The 18,208-nt window shown below is 34.5% G+C and overlaps 1 protein-coding gene across 1 annotated transcript; it reads left to right on the top strand.

Moving 5' to 3' along the window:
• Positions 1-2,335: 2,335 nt before the first annotated feature.
• LOC149537706 (GDSL esterase/lipase At5g45910-like) lies at positions 2,336-4,651 on the top strand. Its single transcript, XM_089802363.1, has 5 exons — positions 2,336-2,603; positions 3,448-3,657; positions 3,781-3,929; positions 4,040-4,313; positions 4,407-4,651. The coding sequence occupies exons 1-5, from the start codon at positions 2,336-2,338 to the stop codon at positions 4,649-4,651; spliced, it is 1,146 nt and encodes a 381-aa protein (XP_089658489.1).
• The last annotated feature ends 13,557 nt before the right edge of the window (positions 4,652-18,208 follow it).

Here is an 18,208-nt window from a genome sequence, read left to right as displayed (position 1 = left end):
TATGACTCTCTATAACCCTGTTTAGGTCTCTTGCTCCCAATTGTGCCCATTTGGCTCCCAATTGTGCCCATCTAAGTCCCAACTGCACCAAGAGCACACTTGGGAAGTGACCTGCCTACCTTTGTATGTATAGGTTTCTACATGCTTGTTTAGAACCCATTCTAGCTATCTAACTCAGTTTTCTAGCCTCCACGTAACCAGTTGCACCTATCTGGGCCCCATCTGCACCATTGGTGCAGTTGGTACTATCTGGGTGCACTTGGGAGTCTTCTGACAGGTCTTTGGTCCTCCCCTACATAGTTGGTATTGTCACTGTGCAATTGGTTCACAGAAAGGTCAAGTTTGAGTTTGAATATACATTTAGGGGTTTCATCTTGATTCCATAACTTAGAATAGAGGTTTTTGGTGTTACTAATGATCTATTTGTAGAATGTGGCATTTATTGGGAGAAGACTAATCCTTTGAAAACTACTAATGTTTTTAGTGCGAGATGTTAGAAGAAGACCCTATGTGTTTGTCAAAATTATGTGTGTGGTTTTCTTTAGATTAGCAAACACTTGGTTTTGGTGCTTTAAAATGAACTTTCTATTTTGATTGGCATCTCTGTATTGTTTAGATATCGAAGAGTTACATGGACATATCCTCTCCCCTCACCTTTGTGGATTTTGCATGTACAAAAAGTCCATGCAATTTCTTTTAAAGAGGCCTTCCTTGGAATGAAGACCCCCACTTGGAGGGTCCCAAGGGTCGACCTTGAAGTGGTAACAGGCCAATGTCAAGTCTACACTCCAGCCACTATAACAGACTCAATACAATTAATGCCCTATTGTTGATATTGTTGGGTGATATCTCTTCTCCATTACCCTTGTGGTGTGTCAACCCTCGGTTCTCGGGGCTAGGAGACCTTTTGAGGAAGTTTATCATCCACTTGCTGAACAAAGTGCCTAAACTAAACACCATGTCCGAGTAGCCAAAAACCTTTCTATCCATTGGCTCAGGGGGTCACCCATTCCCATGAAGACAACCCACAATCTCACGGTCCTTGGTAGAGGCAACTATCCCTTGGGAAGTGATGACCCTTGGGAAGCAAATCTTGGTAGCCTTAAGAAGTAAGTGCAGTGTAAGGGCGAGTATGTAGTGCCAAGATCCTAGGTTGTCTGCTCTGGATAATGCTACCCTAATTTGAAAAAACAAATGTATTCATTTTAGTTTTATAATATTTTATTTTTAAAATAATATAATAATAAAATGTAAATAAAGAAAATAAAAAGAATTATTTAATAAATTTGATATTAGTATTGGATGGTTGAAATAACACAATATATTTGTCAAATCATTGAAAAATAAAAATTGAATTCAAATAAAAATAATAGACAATTAACAATATTATTATAATTGCAACATAAGTAAATATATATGAAGAAGCAATAATTCATTTAAGAATTCAATTGATTGATCTAATTAAAATAGATAACTATTTAATTATTTAAGATATTATTTAATTAATATAGATGATTAAAAATTATATTAAAAAAATTAAATTGATAAGGTGATCAATTATAAGTTTCCCTTTATAACCAAACTACTATAAGAACATTCAAATCATATATTTTCTTCTAATAAATTAAATCATAAATAATTTTTGATAAATTAAAAGATATATTATATAAATTAAAAATAAATATTTATTTAGTTTTAATAAAATATAAAATATAAAAAATAAAACAAATTTTAAAAGTTTAATAGTAAATTTAATTTAAAATCTAAAACTAAACTAATTTAAAAAATTAATTTTCAAATTAAAAAATTAAAAACTAAATCAATTTAAAAAATTAACATTTTTTTTTTTTAAAAATAAATTTAGAAAATTTAACTTGACTTTTTTTATTTCAAAAATCATCCAAATTATATTTCTTATGGCAAAGCTGTCTGTTGAATATATATATATCTTTCCCTTGAGGATGATTTTAAATTTCAAATCTTCAGATGAAGATCATTTTAAATCTAAACTATATTTTGATATAATGATATTATATATTAATTAATTATTTTATAAATATATTAAACCCAAAAAATACATATATAGTTTTCTAACAACATTCCTACTCGACTGGCATGTCAACAATGCACATAAATCAACTTCCAAAGAAATTAATATTCAACAGCTGTAGAATTTTTCAAATATAGAGTAGATTACAAATATAGGCAGATCGGTATAATTTTGACTTAGATACGATCTAAATTTTGATTTGTGAAGATGATTGAATCTCAAATCACAGTTACAGGTGGTCTATTGATAAACACAGTTTAACAATATCAGACTGTTTTTTAAGATATGGAAAACAGGAGCAACAATTATGCAAGTCAATATTTAAAATTTTCTCTACTGTTTTCTGTTATCATCAGTTTGGATTCAGTTGAAACAAGAGAGAAATGCTACAGTTCAATATATCAGTTTGGAGACTCAATAGCTGATACAGGGAACCTTGTTATCTCTAATCCTGTTTTATCAAAGGCAGTCCAAGAGCTTCCCTATGGAGAGACCTTCTTCCACAAGCCCACCGGACGCTACTCCAATGGCAGACTTGTTGTTGATTTTCTTGGTATACTTGTAATTGATTCTCTCTTTTCTAGTTAATTCATTCTCATGATAGATCATTGAATATAATTTAAAATGGTATTTTCATGATAGATCATTGAATATAATCTAAAATAACATTTTGAATCACCTCCCTTGATCTATCATCAAGATGAAGCCAAGCATAAAATTGGAAAATTAGTAATTCTCAAATCATTCATTCTTTTTTCCTCCTTATTCTTGTCGTTCTTATTTGTTTTGATGACAGAATTTTGATTTAATGGCTTGATTCACAACTTCACATGCAAGACTGGGATATTGATGATAAAAGACACATGTCCTCCCTTTTATTTCAAACTTATGATGAACTAATAGAATTCTTATATGTTAAGCTCCTTTATTTTTGTTTCTCAATAAATTTTACCCTTCTTTTAATAAAATTTTACAAATATCTTTTAAATGATTTTCCCTCTGCTAACTTACTCATTTCAATAATTAATCATAAAATATAATGAAAATAAAATATTGATAACAATTTCATCCATCTAAATTAAATATTTGTAACTCTTAAACCATTCCTGACCATGTTTTTGTCGGTGCAACTTATATGCACCGATTTGGAATGAGAATGTAAAGAACTTAGACTATTAACACTGCCAATAGATATATATAAGGTGTCCCATATATAAGGTGTCCCATATCTGTTGGCGTTCTTGTCTTCACTGATTGCTCTAATGGTAGAGCTATTGATTTTATTTATGTATTTCGCTACGTTCTATTCTACAAAGATCTTTAAGGATGTTACATTCTATTCTATTGAGGCTGTAAGGATATTTTTCTAATTATGATATTGTGCTTTGTATGGTTAGCCCAAGCATATGGGTTGTCATTTTTGCCACCATATTTAAGCAGAACTTCAGACTACACTTCTGGTGTCGATTTTGCTGTTGCTGGTGCCACAGCCTTGGATGCCTCTTTTTTTGAAAAGAGGCAAATACAGATCGTTACAAATCTGAGCCTAAACACTCAGATACAATGGTTCAAGGACTTCAAGAAGACTTATTGTTCTAGCACAAAAGGTTAGTTTGGTATTTCAGTTTTTACAGCATTATTGTCAATATATATAGATATAACTATTACTATACTTAGGTAATATCTTATAACTTAACAGTAGTTTATTGTTATTGTGTTGATCATATTAGATTGTGAGAAGCATTTTGAAAATTCATTATTTGTTCTTGGAGAGATTGGTGGAAATGATTTGAATATTCCCTTAGGCCTAGGGATGCCCATAGAGAAAGTCAAAGCTTTTGTACCATTGGTCATCCAGACTATTAGAACAGCCATTGAGGTTTGTTATAAGCTATGTTAATGGTTTTTTAATTTTATTTTTTTAAACTGATTTCAATTGATCTACTTCCATGACTAATGTAAGTTTATAATGACTTTGATGTTGGCTAGGCATTGATTCAAGAAAATGCAAAGAAGTTTTTGGTTCCAGGCAATTTTCCCATTGGATGTATACCATTCTATTTAGCAAGTAATCCGAGTAATGCTTTATCTGACTTTGATGGCACTGGATGTCTCATAAAGTTTAACAATTTCTCTCAAACTAATAACAATCTTTTGAGAGTTATGTTACAAGATGTGCAAAGACATCATCCAGAGGTCTCAATTGTATATGCAGATTATTATTCAGCTGCACTGACAATTTTAAGAAATCCTAAGAAATATGGTGAGCAATATTTCTGGCTTGTTTCCTTAAAAAACTTTCTAGATCATACCTATGGTCATGAATCTGATTGAGCATTGTATTTTAACGGTGCAGGATTGCATAAAAATATTTTGAGGGCATGTTGTGGATATGGTGGAAAGTATAATTACAACCCAAAGTTAGGGTGTGATATGAATGCTACGCTGTGTTCTGACCCTAACTCATATTTTCATTGGGATGGTATTCATCTCACAGAGACTGCCTACCGAGCCATAACTCAAATGCTGATTAATGGTGAATTCTCAGTTCCGCCATTAAATTTGGTAAACAAGAATTGTAAAAGCCCAAAAGGAATCTGAATTTCTTAGCTTTGATAATTTAGTATTCATTCAATAAAACAGTTTAAATGATCATTACTATAAGAGGCGTGAAGACCATCCTAGCCTCTCAGTTCTTGTATCTGCTCTTACAATTTCAGAATAAGAAAGGGTTAATCATGGCCGCTGGATTCTTGCATTTATTGTTCTTCTCTTGAAGCAGTATCCCTTTTGCTGCTGTTAGATTAGCATATGTACAATAATCAATTGTTTCCAGGTTAAACGGTTAGATTCAATAAGTGAGTTGTTGGTCCTCCGTCACTTTGGAGAATGAACCTAATTTTGGCACATGTAATCTTACAGCAATGAGCAATGAGCTTTATATGGAGGACTCTATACTCTCAAAAATCTATTTAGAAATTTAAACCATTCAAAAAACAATTACATCACTTTCTCTATCAAGTACAATTAAATATACATTATATTTTATTATTCGATTAAAAAGTGAAAACTCAAAATATATATCTTTGGTCCACTAGTGAAGTTGAATGGGTCACAAAGAGCCCACCAATGATCAAGTCTTGTTGAATTAAGGGATGAAGCCGGGATATCTATATATAAAAGAAACAAGAGAGTGTATATTAATTATAATATAATAGGTATTAGGAGTCCTAACATAAATAATACTATTTGTTTTGATATATTTATTTTGAATATGGTAAATCAAGGTGAGAAAAGACGTGTACCATAATATATAGAGCAATACATGACTACAAAATCAACTATTTAGCAAGATGGATATGTTATTTCTATCTTCTCAAATTCAAATCACATTGGAAAAGGAAGGGGAATATGAAGTGTTTCAAAGAAGTATGAATTTATTGTTACAATTTCTAGGCATATAATTGCACTCATCATCTATTAGACAAACATTCAATTCTTTTAGGCATGTAAAATTTTATTTTAACCAATTGACAGTTCTAAATTTATTTATTTTTAAATCTAAAAATACATATCATGTTAAATTCTTTTTCTCGATTCATAAGGGTGAGTTCACTAACAATCTTATGGAAGCTCAGGCTATTTTATATGTTGTCGAACAGTGTTGCTTGCGGGGATGGAGTAAGATTATCTGTGAGTCTGATTCCTAGGTGGTGGTGAACTTGCTTTCTTCGCAGGAGCTTGAGGATGTTAGTTGGCAGTTGGCCACTATTGTTAATCAAATTATTCTCTTCTCTACCTGTTTTCAATTCATTATGTTCATGTATATTCCTCGTGAATGGAACGGAGCTGCTGATTGTTTAGCCAAATGGGCTTCTAGTCATGATCCGGGTTGGAATATTATGGATCGGAGGCAACTTTCCTCTGAGATGGTGCGAGAATTTGATGATCTTGTTGCTCAGGATCGAGCTCCTTGTTGAGCTCTCCTTGTTGTATTCCTTTCTGTCTTAATAAATTTTTACCCCTCTTTTTCCAAAAATTAGAGGTGTTGTCAATAGGATCTTGAACTAATATTTCTAATTTTTTTAATCAACTTTTTTATTAATGACTAATCTATTTGGATGATTTGGCCCATCTAGAGAAAGTTCAACTCAGTTCAAATGCAACCACTTATCAATTGTGTATGTAGCATTCTTGTCTTTTACTTCAGAAATTAATTGTAATATTTTTTATTGACTAAATTTTGTAGAAGATACAATTTTTTATAAAATATAGAATTTGTTGTAGATGATAATTGAAAAGAATTAATGTTACATATATAAGTATATATTTATATATAATATATTATTTTATTTTATTTTTTATTAAAAATATTGTATATATAAGAAAAGAGAAATTATATATATATATATACCTACCGTATCAGAATAAAATCTCATCTATCCCAAGTCATATTAGAATAGACCTACCCATGGGTTCACAAAAGTAATTAATTTTTGAGGTGGTTGGAATTGTTTGCTTTTCCCACAACTTGCTGCTCTCTCCCAGTGACAAAAGATCCCGAAATATCTCACCATCTTGATTAATATACGAAAATAATTAAAGAAAATAAACCGCACATGGAGTTTGTCTACTGCGATGAAAACAAATAAGTTTTTATCACAGTGACTCTCTTTTTAAATTCAACATTAAAAGTCAGCGACATATTATTATTTTAATGTGAATAAATTAGTGGGTAGGTTAGTGCATTTTGAAGTATCTTGGAAGAAAAATTCAATTGAAACTTCCTATCTATTAGAAAAGTCTAAAAGAATGGCAAATTAGGTGCATCTAAGTAAAAGATATGTTAAGGGGAAGATACATTTAATAATGAAAAATAGCTTTTTTGATTTTATTTTATATTTTATTTATTTAAGTTTTTATAGTGTAAGAGAACTATTTATTTTAATAATTTCTATTAAAATATATGGTATACAAGTAGCTATTTTTGTAAGTCTATAGTTTGAATTTATATTAATTTTTTAATTAAAAGAGGGGTAAAAATTTTATTGAATACCAAAGAAAGCAGAACAATACAAGAAACAAAGAGAACTACAGAGCTTTATCCTGGTCCACAAGTTGAACCAGCATCTGAGATAAATCAAGGGGAAGCATCCTATGATCAATAACGTTCCAAGTGGGCCCATGCTCAGAGGCCCATTTAGCCAGACAATCAGCCACACCATTCCACTCACAAAGGATATGCATAAAAGACACAGAATCCAAAGAATTGCATAACTGAATAACCTGCTAAATAACCAGAGCCAAATGCCAATCCATATGCACAAGGTTCCTTCTATTCAATAAATTTGCAACCACCTGCGACTCAGTCTCACAGATAATTCTTTTCCATCCACGTTGATAGCATTGTTCCACTGCATAAGAAATTATTTATTGTTGACAAAAATAATTATTTTTAAAATTTTCTACTTTCAAAAATGACAACTATAATAGAAAATAAAAAATGTACCAATCATTGGTATTTTTAACTTTTGTCATATTAAATTGACATTAATAAAAAGCTACAAGGTCTTTTAGCATGTGTGATTTTTATAAAAAAATTGTTTTATTTGTATATGATATTTGAAAATCTTAACTTCAATTCTCTACAAGTGGGTTTTCTTATAATTCTATTTTATATTTTTTACATTCATTCATCCACAAACAAGCTTTAGGTCCCTGATATGGGCCCACGTGTGCCTGAAACCTCTTCAGCTAAGAGCCAAGGACTAAGGAGCATCCACACTGCCAAATTCACCTAGGGCACAATCCCAGCCTCATCCCTTATGATGTCTTCGGACCTTGCACTTAGCAAGACTTGATCCCTGGTGGACTCTTTGTGAGCCATTCAACTTCACTAGTAGACCAAGAGCCCATTGGCATGTTAATTTTTTTGAATTACATAACTAAGAATATATATCTAATTGCATATCTTAAGTTCCTATAATAATTACAATCAACACAAGATTTATGAATATGAACATTTGAAAATCACTTTAAGGTCTTTGAATCTTAGTTAAAAATGTGTACCCTTGTTTGGCATGTGTACATTTTTTATTTTATTCTGATGGAGGGTTCAATGAGGTGGCCAACCAACACAAGGCCACCACTGAAATAATTTTTGATAGATGTTCCATGTCCATATGGACTACTTAATAAGATTAAAAAATAGTATACTCATCTATCACAAAGATGACTTGATTTTGTATTCATTTCTTGTTTTGTAGATTAGATCTTACATTTCCCCTAATCTACTAGTGCGACACCACTGCAAATTCAAACATGTGTTCAACCATTCATGCAATTATCCTTCAATTCAAACACATATATTCAATCTATAATAATTGGTGCATTTATCCTTCACTTAAAACACGTATGTTCCATCTATAATTATCCATGCATTAATCCTTCAAATATTTTGCCAAGTATTGGTACATTTATCTTTTAATAGTATCATGGACAATATAATCTTGTTCATTTAAAAATAATGTGTGCTTATTCTAATATATCTTATAAAAATAAGCATAGGGAATAATCAAACAACAAGTATAACTAAATATTGAATTAATTAAATAGTAAAATATTTGAGATTTGTGGCAGAATAATTATAATAAGAATAATAGATTATTATTTGTTTAAATATTAATATAGTATTGATAATGTCTATTGAGATGTTATAGAAAATTTTGTGAAGTGGAAATTACTATTGCATTTAAGATTTAGAAATCTAAAATAAATTAGATGTAAAGGTTACGTGTTTTTGAAAAAAGAGGGGTAAAAATTTATTAAAATAGAAAGGATTACAAGGAGAGCTCAATACAACTCTATCCTAAGCAACAAGTTCATCAAATTCTTGTAACAAGTCAAGGTTAAGCTGCCCCCTATCCATAATATTCCAGCCTGGAGCATGACTAGAAGCCCATTTGGCCAAACAATCAACAGCTTTGTTCCATTCATGAGGAATGTAACTAAACCTAATGAACTCAAGAGTGGTAGAAAAGAGAAGAATCTAATTAACAACAATGGCCAGCTACCAACTAACATCCTCAAGCTCCTGTGAGGAAAGCAAGTTCGCCACCACTTCGGAGTCAAACTCATAGATAATCTTGCACCATCCTTACAAACAACATTGCTCCACAGCATATAAAATGGCCTAAGCCTCCATGAGATTGTTAGTATGATCACCCTTATGCACTAAGAAAAAGAGTTTAACTTCACCAGAACTGCAACAAGCCACTCCCCCAATACTAGCAGGGCCTGGATTCCCTTGGGAAAAACCATCAGTGTTAATTTTCAAAACTCCATGAGGAGGAGGAGTCCAATGCCCCTCCCGATTCACCTGTCCTTTCCCTTGTTATCGAGGATGTTTGGGCACTCTTTGATACCATTGAGTTGCAACCATGTCCTGAAGATGAAATTTGAGGCAATTACATATAGCAAGATCAACCAAATCCATACCCCCATCTAGCGTACACTTGACTTGAATAGTTTCCTAAAGAGAATGTGATATCTTCCACCAAAGATGCATAACACCAATTCGAACATCTTGGAAGATTCTATGATTCCTCTCTAGCTAGATATGCCAAAGAATGAATGATGAGTTGGCAATCCAAGTAGCATATAGAGGAGAAGACTTGGAGGTAGCACTGACCAACCAGGCCCAGAAATCAAGCAAAGAGGAAGCATGCCTACAAGAGCAACTCCAAGCACTCCACCAAAATTGTCATAATTAAGTACAAAAGGAGCAATGGAAGAACATATGGGAGACAAACTACTCCCCATTACCACACAAAACACAAGAGGGGCCCTGAAATCCATGTTTACAAATATTATCCCATGTAAGATAACGGTTGTGAGCCACTAGCCACATGAAAAAATTGCACTTGGACCAAGAAAATTTACTCCAAACTTTCTTCAACCATAATTATCTCTTGATACCCAGCAGAGACATGATATTTACCAAACAAGGTACCTCCCCAAGCCAAAACATCTGGTCCTAGTAGAGAGGAACACTCCCTAGAGGCAAAAATTTGATGAAGCTCTTGACGATCCACCTTTGTGCCTCCAGGAGGTCAATCAGAAGAGTGCTTCCATCCATAACCAACAACAAGTCCCAATTGATAAGGAGTCTTGTAATGAGCCACTTTATCCCATCTAGCAACATGAAAAGAATCACAGAGAGTCTAAAGATGAGGGTACATGGATAACATGGATGGGAATCCATCCCAAGCATCAAACCAAAACAAAGCCTTAGAGCCTCCCTTACATATCTAGAATAGACCTCTCTTGACTAACAGAGCACCAGTCTTCAGAGTATGCCAAACCATAGAGCCACGAACATTAAGAGGAAGTGCATAAATAAAGCAAGGATCAACACCTCTAAAATATTTATGGGTGATAATACGAGCCCAAAGTTGATGTTTTCCAGAGCACCATCACCAATAAAGCTTAGGAGCCAACGCTTAACTACTCAAGAGAGTTGATCAAAGACCAAGACCACCCTCCTTTTCAATCCTGCAAACAGTCTCCCAGCTAATCAAACTCAACTTAGTCCTACGAAATTTACAACTCCAAAGGAATTGCCAAGAAAGAGCATCAAACTCCTTGAGAAAGTAAATAGGAGCAACTTGAACCATGCTTCTATAAGGAGGAAGAGCTTGAATAACAGATTGAAGAAGAGTAACCCAAACAATAGTAGAAAGCCATCTATGAGTCCACTGATTTACCTTTTTCTGAAGCTTGGTAATCAAATTTTACCAAAAGAGTCATGGTTACCTAGAAACAACAATAGAGATGCCAAGATAAGTCAAAGGAAGTGACCCAATCTGAAACCGCAAGATATTAGCAATCTTTTGCTAAAGAGAATCTAGATTGTAAAAAAAATAAATGGAATATTTGTGCGTATTGTAGACGCTTAAAATCATCCCTAAAGCCTATATTAATTTATTAATATTGCCCGTGACATTGTAATTAATTATATTGCTTACATTCTTCTACTTATTTAATTAAATTAATTAATTAAATAAGTTCATTCTCCTAAGTATTTAAATTTAGTTTAAATACTCCTAGCCCTAATGTGTTAAATTAATTTAACACATGATCCTCCATGTTTTCCCTTTTTAAATAAATTTTATTCATTTAAATCCTCATATCCCATTAATTCCTCTAAACCCATGATTAAATTAAATTTCATTTAATTTAATCTTAAGCCTAACCTAGAGCGTAGCCTATAACCATCATTTTCATCCTCTTAAGCCTACTTCTTCTCTAATTCCACTTAGTCATTCTTAATCTCTTTCCTAATCCCCCTCATTAGCCTAAGAGTGTGCTCACACATGTGTGAGATGGCATGCCTACACACTCCCCTTTGCACTCTTGTCTCCCACTCTTCTTCTCAAGTTTGCTCACGCATGTGTAAGCAAACTTTAAATTTTTAACCACTTGCATGGCTTGCATGTCACCTTATGTGGCATCTACATGGATGCCACCTCACCAAGCCCTCCCTCAAGCCTATAAATAGAAGCCTTCTCTCAAGCATTTGCATCTCTCATTATTGCATTGTTATCATGTTGGTTTGAGGTTTGAGTTTTCATTTTAGTTGAGCTTGCATGCTAGTTTGAGTTTTCACAATAGCTTTCATGGTAGTTTTCATGGTGATTTTTAGATGCATACTAACCATTTGGTAGCTGGTTTAACTTTGCATTTGCATTGTTCATCTAGTTTACTTGTGCATTCACATTTCCATGACATTTACATGTTAGTATAGCTTGCATACTTAGTTAGCTTTCTTGGTTGCATTTCATTTTCATCCTTGAATACCTTCAAGTATGGCTTTCTCCATAGCCATTTCTTGAGGTGTTCTTCATCTCATGTAGCCTAGGTTCATATTTCACCATTACTCACATTTGCACATCCACTCAAGAGATTCACTACATTGTCGTGTTTGGGAGAGCACACCAAACATACCCCCCATCTTAACACACCAACAAGGCCTCTCATGGGTGCCCTTGTTGAGCTGTAGAGGTGGCTAAAGGATTTGGTTTGTTGGCTTCTTAGAGTTGCAAAACTCAAGCAAGCATTAGTTAGCCATTGTTCTTTCATTTTGATGTTATTGATTCGTGTTCCCAACAGGTCACATTTTCTAGTACACATTTTGGCATGCCCAGTGGGACCCACGTCCTTGATTTCATTCCAAAAATTCACGAGCAAACTTCATTTAGTCGTAGAAAACCTTGCAATGTCATTTCTGTGGGCTGCAATGTCATCTACATTTCTCATCTTCGCAGATCAACATCTGTGCAGACGAGCATCTTTGCTCCTTAGCGTCTCTGTCGTAGTTCAAAAACCTACTTACTTGCATTTCCATTTTAGCGTCTGCGTAGGAAAATGTTCTTTCATCCAAGTTTTTATTCTGTCGTCTACAAAGATTATTTTTTCGTCTGCGAAGTTTATTTTGTCATCTATGAAGTTTATTCTGTCGTCTACGAACACCGTTATGTTGTCTGTGTTGTGTGCTTCCTAGTTTGTTGTCTCCAAATTTTAGCATCTCTGCATTTTATATTATCATCTGCGTCTGACAAGTCATTTAGTTTGTTGAAAATTGTGCCTTCTATCATCTACACTTTTAGCATCTTCGTATTTCGTTGTCCTCACAGATTGGCATCTACACCTATATTTTGGCATCTTCATTTTGTGATAGAATTGTGCAACTTTGAACAATAATCTTTGCTAACATATTGATTTGCTAGTTTTTACTGACTGTTTTAATGCAGAGAATTAACCTTGAAAACCTAAAAAGCAAAACCAATAGTGATTTTTATCACTAAAGGAGATTTGTAGTGATTTTTATCACTTAAACTTAAGGGTTAATGAACTTGTATGGATTAAACACTTTCATTTGAATGCATGAATGTTTAGGTTAGCCAACATTTGGACTTGGTGCTTAAAATTGACATGGATGTTTAGGCTAGCAAACATTTGGACTTGGTGCATAAAATTGACATGAATGTTTAAGATAGAAACAACATTTAGTTTTAGTGCTTAAAATGAATTCACACCATCTTGAGTGCATTAAGGGACAATGGAAATGTATGCCTAGGCTAGATCACATTTGGATTTGGTGCTTAAAATGAAGTCATACACTCTTGAATGCCCTAAGGTAAATTGACTTTTTTTTCGCATTTTTATTTTCAACATTTTATTTTTACGCGCTCACTTTACTTTCTTGTTGATGAATCTACATTTTTATTTATGTTGGCACTATTTCAAGTTGGAAGAACATTGTATGCTTTAAACATGTGTGTCTTCAAGTAGATTAAAAAACTTAAAGTTTCATTGAAAAAAGAACAAGTGTCTTTTAAACCCCAAGGCCACTTACGTATTCTCTCCCCTCGCGCCTTTGGGTGATCTTAGGTGCACAAGAAATAAGTAGTCTTGTTTTTCATTTTTTTTAGAAGGCCTACTTGGGGATTTCATCACCCCTTGGGACGACCTCAACTCTAGTGTTCTGGCAGAGTATAAATAGTGGGAGGTGAATCGAAAGACACCTCTCTTGGAAGCATAATATTGTCACTCTTGGCTAAGCCCCAAAGAACTTTATACCTTTGGGAAGTGAAGGAAGAGATTTGGGTTACCCTCTCCCCTCGGCTGTGTGGTAGTATTTTCTTTCATCTACAGATTTGGGCCTCACGTACCTTGTGTATATCGAGGACATCCCTTAGATAAGCCTTGTTCATCCTAGTGGTAGCCTTGTTAGGATTGTAGGTGTGTTCAACGTGATTGTTCAAACATTCAAAACCTAAGCCAAACATCACACAAGTTCTAAGACGAGTGAAATTGTGAGGTAACATTTCATTAAGTGAAACAGTGGTAAGTGAGGTCCTCTTGACTCGTGGTTATTTTCAACAGGTCTTACATTGATAGTGTTTGAGTCTAGTTAAGTCTTGTTGCAAAGTTTTTGGGTACTTGAAATTTGGGTCTTGTTTTATTCCTACCATGATTGATAAAGTCGACCAAGTCAAGCATAAGAAAGTAAATTGTCTAAACCACCCATCTACAAGGAAAGGAAGAACCTAGCACATAGTGACAAACAATTTTGATACACTATCAAAGACATTCAAAAGGAAGAAGCTAGACAAGACTGTTATGATAGAATTGAATACAATGGAAAACTTCAAAATTGGTCTGCATTCCCAAGAGTGAACCCAAGGTTTTTATTTCTAGTGAATGAGGATTGAGTTAATGACATAAGTGACTATAATATCTTCCATTTTCTATATCTACCTCCATTTTCCAAACTCCTAGTCTTCCATTTTCAAATCTTCTTCTAGAGAGCTTGAACCTTTAAAACATCTTTCAAAATTGTGATGGTAGACCTTTTATCTATAAGCAAACATTTATCCTAATTACACTTACTTATTTGGGATCACAAGTCCATCTCCAAATAGTGAGTAATCAATTTGGTGTCCTATCTTACCTAAAGATCACTTGACTATCTTTGGTAGGAGAAGGATAATATTATCCTCTAATCAAACTTTGTTTGCTAAACCAAGGTCTTTTGTCCACACTTGGGTGGTTGACCCTTTAATCACATAAGGTTAATAGCTCTCATCCTCATTTTCTTTTTCTCCCATAATCTTTCACCCATTAGTCGGTCACTATTGCATGGTACACACACAATCAGGAAGGTTCACATTTAATCCCATGTCACATTTGTGGGAATCGTTGAGACAATCAAAGATGGAGAATCCATTTCCTCCACACACAACTTCATTACGGAGCACAATCCCCTCTAGTTTGAACCTTGATATGCCTAACTCAACATCTGCGCAAGAACCAGAAGATCCCTTTTGTAACACAACTTTGGGGGGTGATGATGAAGAAGTATACCAAGATGAAGATCCTATTAACCCCAAAAATGTACCTAGCGATGTTAGGACGTTCCTTGCAAATCCTTGCAATTTGGAAATGATGGAGAAATCCATTATGGCAAACAAAACTGAAATATTCCTAAATTTGGTCAAAGATGGTGTCAATGTTCCCCCGAGCTTTGATGAGAGCACCTTGTTTAGACAAATTACAAAATGTGGTGCTCTCATATTGACTACTTCAAATGCAGCTCCAACTTCTAGCAAAGGGAAAGAAACTATGGTGGCAACTAGTGTTGTGCCTATGTCTAGCACTTCCACGCAATCCACGTTTCAATTGAGTGCAGAACATATTCAACAAATCATTAGTGCTATGCCAAATGCAACCACACATGCTAGCATTCCACAATCCACCTTGACAGGTACCACTATGGGATGTTTAAATGTTGGGCAAGTGTCTACTCAACCAATGGCAATTCTGACACAGCCAATGCACTCATCTTATTTACAAATACCAACAAGTATGGTAAAGTCATTCGTGCCAATTCCAACAACTACATATCAATACATTGGCCAAAGTGGAGTACTTCCACCCCCTCACACTACATTTGGGACTCCCTACAATTTAGGAGGTGGATTTGTGAACTCCCAACAATCACAAGTGCAACCCAATCAAGATTTGGCTAAACAATTTCAAGAATTGCGAAATTTGGTCTTTAGCATGAGTAATAAAGGGGTGAAGGACTTCTCTTTTGAGGAAATGTGTCCTTTTCCATTTGATAAATCCATCAATATGGTACCATTTCCATCCAATTTCAAAATTCCTAAATTTGACAGGTATACAGGAGAGACATGCCCCATCACACATCTCAAGGAATTTTCCATTCTGTGCCAAGAAGTAGCTTACAGTGATGATTATCTTAAGAGACTCTTTGCACGAAGTCTTAGAGGCCCTGCACTAGAATGGTTAATGAATTTACCTAAGGGCTCCTTTACTCCTTTCAATGATTTGACAAGAAAGTTTATAGCACAATATTCTTACAACATTGAACATCATGCTTCATTGAGTGATTTGTGCAACACAAAGCAACGAAACGGTGAAACTTTTGCCAACTTCCTACAAAGGTGGAGACATCCTTCTAATCGTATGCCCTATAAAATTGAGGATTCCCACCTTGTGGATATATTCATCAAGAATTTGATACCCAAAATGTCCTTCCACATGAAGATGGCTAGCCCTGAATACTTTGCTACTTTAGTCAAGAAGGGTAAAAACATTGAAAATGGACTTTTGGAGAAGGGTACCATTAAGCATTATAACTCATCATCCTCACACAATGAGTCAAACACCAATAGAAAGCCCAAATTTTGGTCCAAGAATGAGGGTGTTACACACAATGGTGTTACTGATGTCAAAAATCTCCAAGGAGGTAACAACAACTACCGTAATCGAAATAACAACAATTCAAATCATGACAATCAAGGCAATCAACAATCTCGTAATCAAACACAATTCTTTCCATGCAACAACAACTACAATCGTGACTGTGATTGAAATAGGAAGTTCACTAACTTTCGTGAACCTTTGGAGGCCATCTTTCAAAAATTAGTGGATCACAACTTGATGGTATTTCCTAGCACACGTCCTCTTGATGAAAATTAACCGAAGTCAAAGAGGTATAGGGAAAATGAATATTGTAAATACCATCGCATCAAAGGACATGACACCAACAAATGTATCAAGCTCAAAACTTTTATCAAAAATCTTGTTAATGATGGGGAAATTGAAGTAGAAGGAGGTCCAACTTCTAAAAATGCTAAACTGAAGATATTCCAAAAGCCATTTCCTGATCACAACAATGATAACAACAATACCAACAATATGAATCGAGCCTCCATATCAAATGCAGTACCTTATGATTATTCTACTAACCACATATCAAGGTTTGACTCCTTGTGTGGTAAGATAGAAACCAACGATATATGTGGTTTTCACTCCATGTGTGGTCACATTGAAGAGGTAGACACTCATGTGAATACCCTTTTCTTACAAGCAGCCAATTGTGATGCAACCACTCAACGGGGAAGACCCACTTTGCAAGCTACCACCCCCAACAACACTAATCCATCAATTCCACATGCGCCTACTGCGCCATCCACTTCACAAAGGTCGACTTCTTGCTATGATGTATTATCCCAGATAGGTAAAACTCCTGCACAAATATCCATTCTTGAACTTCTTACCACATCACCCATCCATAAAGAGATCTTGGAGAAGGCTCTTTTAGAGTCTTGTGTTCCTGAAAATATTAATGCATCCTAATTTACCATTATGATTGGAAACCTTGCCACCCAAAAACACCTTGTCTTCACATACAAAGACTTCCAAGGTCCTAATCCACACCATAATATGTCACTCCACATTGAAGTCCTTATACAATGACATAAAATAAAAAAATTCCTTATAGACAATGGATCTGGTTTGAACTTTTGTACATTGAAAATGATTCACTCCTTGGGACTTCCAGAGGATCTTCTAGATGTTAATAAAAGGATCGCAATAAAAGCATATGATGAGAGGGAAAGAGAATCAAAAGGGGTCATCATGTTGCCTCTAAGGGTTGGGCCAGCCATCATAAATACCAAATGCCATGTCCTAGACTTGGATTTTCCATATAACATCTTGCTTGGTAGACCATGGATACATACACTCAAAGCGGTACCCTCTACATATCATCAATGCTTAAAGTTTCCTCACCAAGGAAGAGAGGTCACAATCCCAGGAGATCCTACCCCTTTCGAATTTTGTAAAAGATTGGAAGGTGCACCAGCAAATTTTTGTCCAATTAGTGAGTTTGCTAAGGTCATACCTAAGCCCCTCACCATAAAAGAACCACCTTCCACAACAGTACCAAAATTGGCTAATGAGGATTCAAATTCCCGCAAGGGAAAGGAGAAGGTTGAAGATACTAAAGTTAACACCACAGGAAAGAAGGTTACTTTTGCTAATTTAGGGATGGGAGAGTATAAGTTTGAAAATGCTTTGTGTATTGGACAACTACCACTCTCCCCTCATTCCTTTGGAAAACCTTCTCAATTATCACCTTCTACTAATAAGGAAAATATGCAAGTTAGCAAGACAACATTTGAGCATTGGGGTTCACTTAGTGATGAGCACATGGAAAACAATAATCTAGATTGGCTATATTTTGATGGAAAAGATGAACCTGTGGAGTTTCCTAAGGATAAATAT

Source organism: Cupressus sempervirens, chromosome 9 (assembly GCF_028749045.1).
Source record: "Cupressus sempervirens isolate cs-2001-9-10 chromosome 9, ASM2874904v1, whole genome shotgun sequence".
Classification (NCBI taxonomy): domain Eukaryota; kingdom Viridiplantae; phylum Streptophyta; class Pinopsida; order Cupressales; family Cupressaceae; genus Cupressus; species Cupressus sempervirens.
Note: the sequence above shows the minus strand (reverse complement) of the source record. Positions and strands in the feature narration are given on the sequence as shown.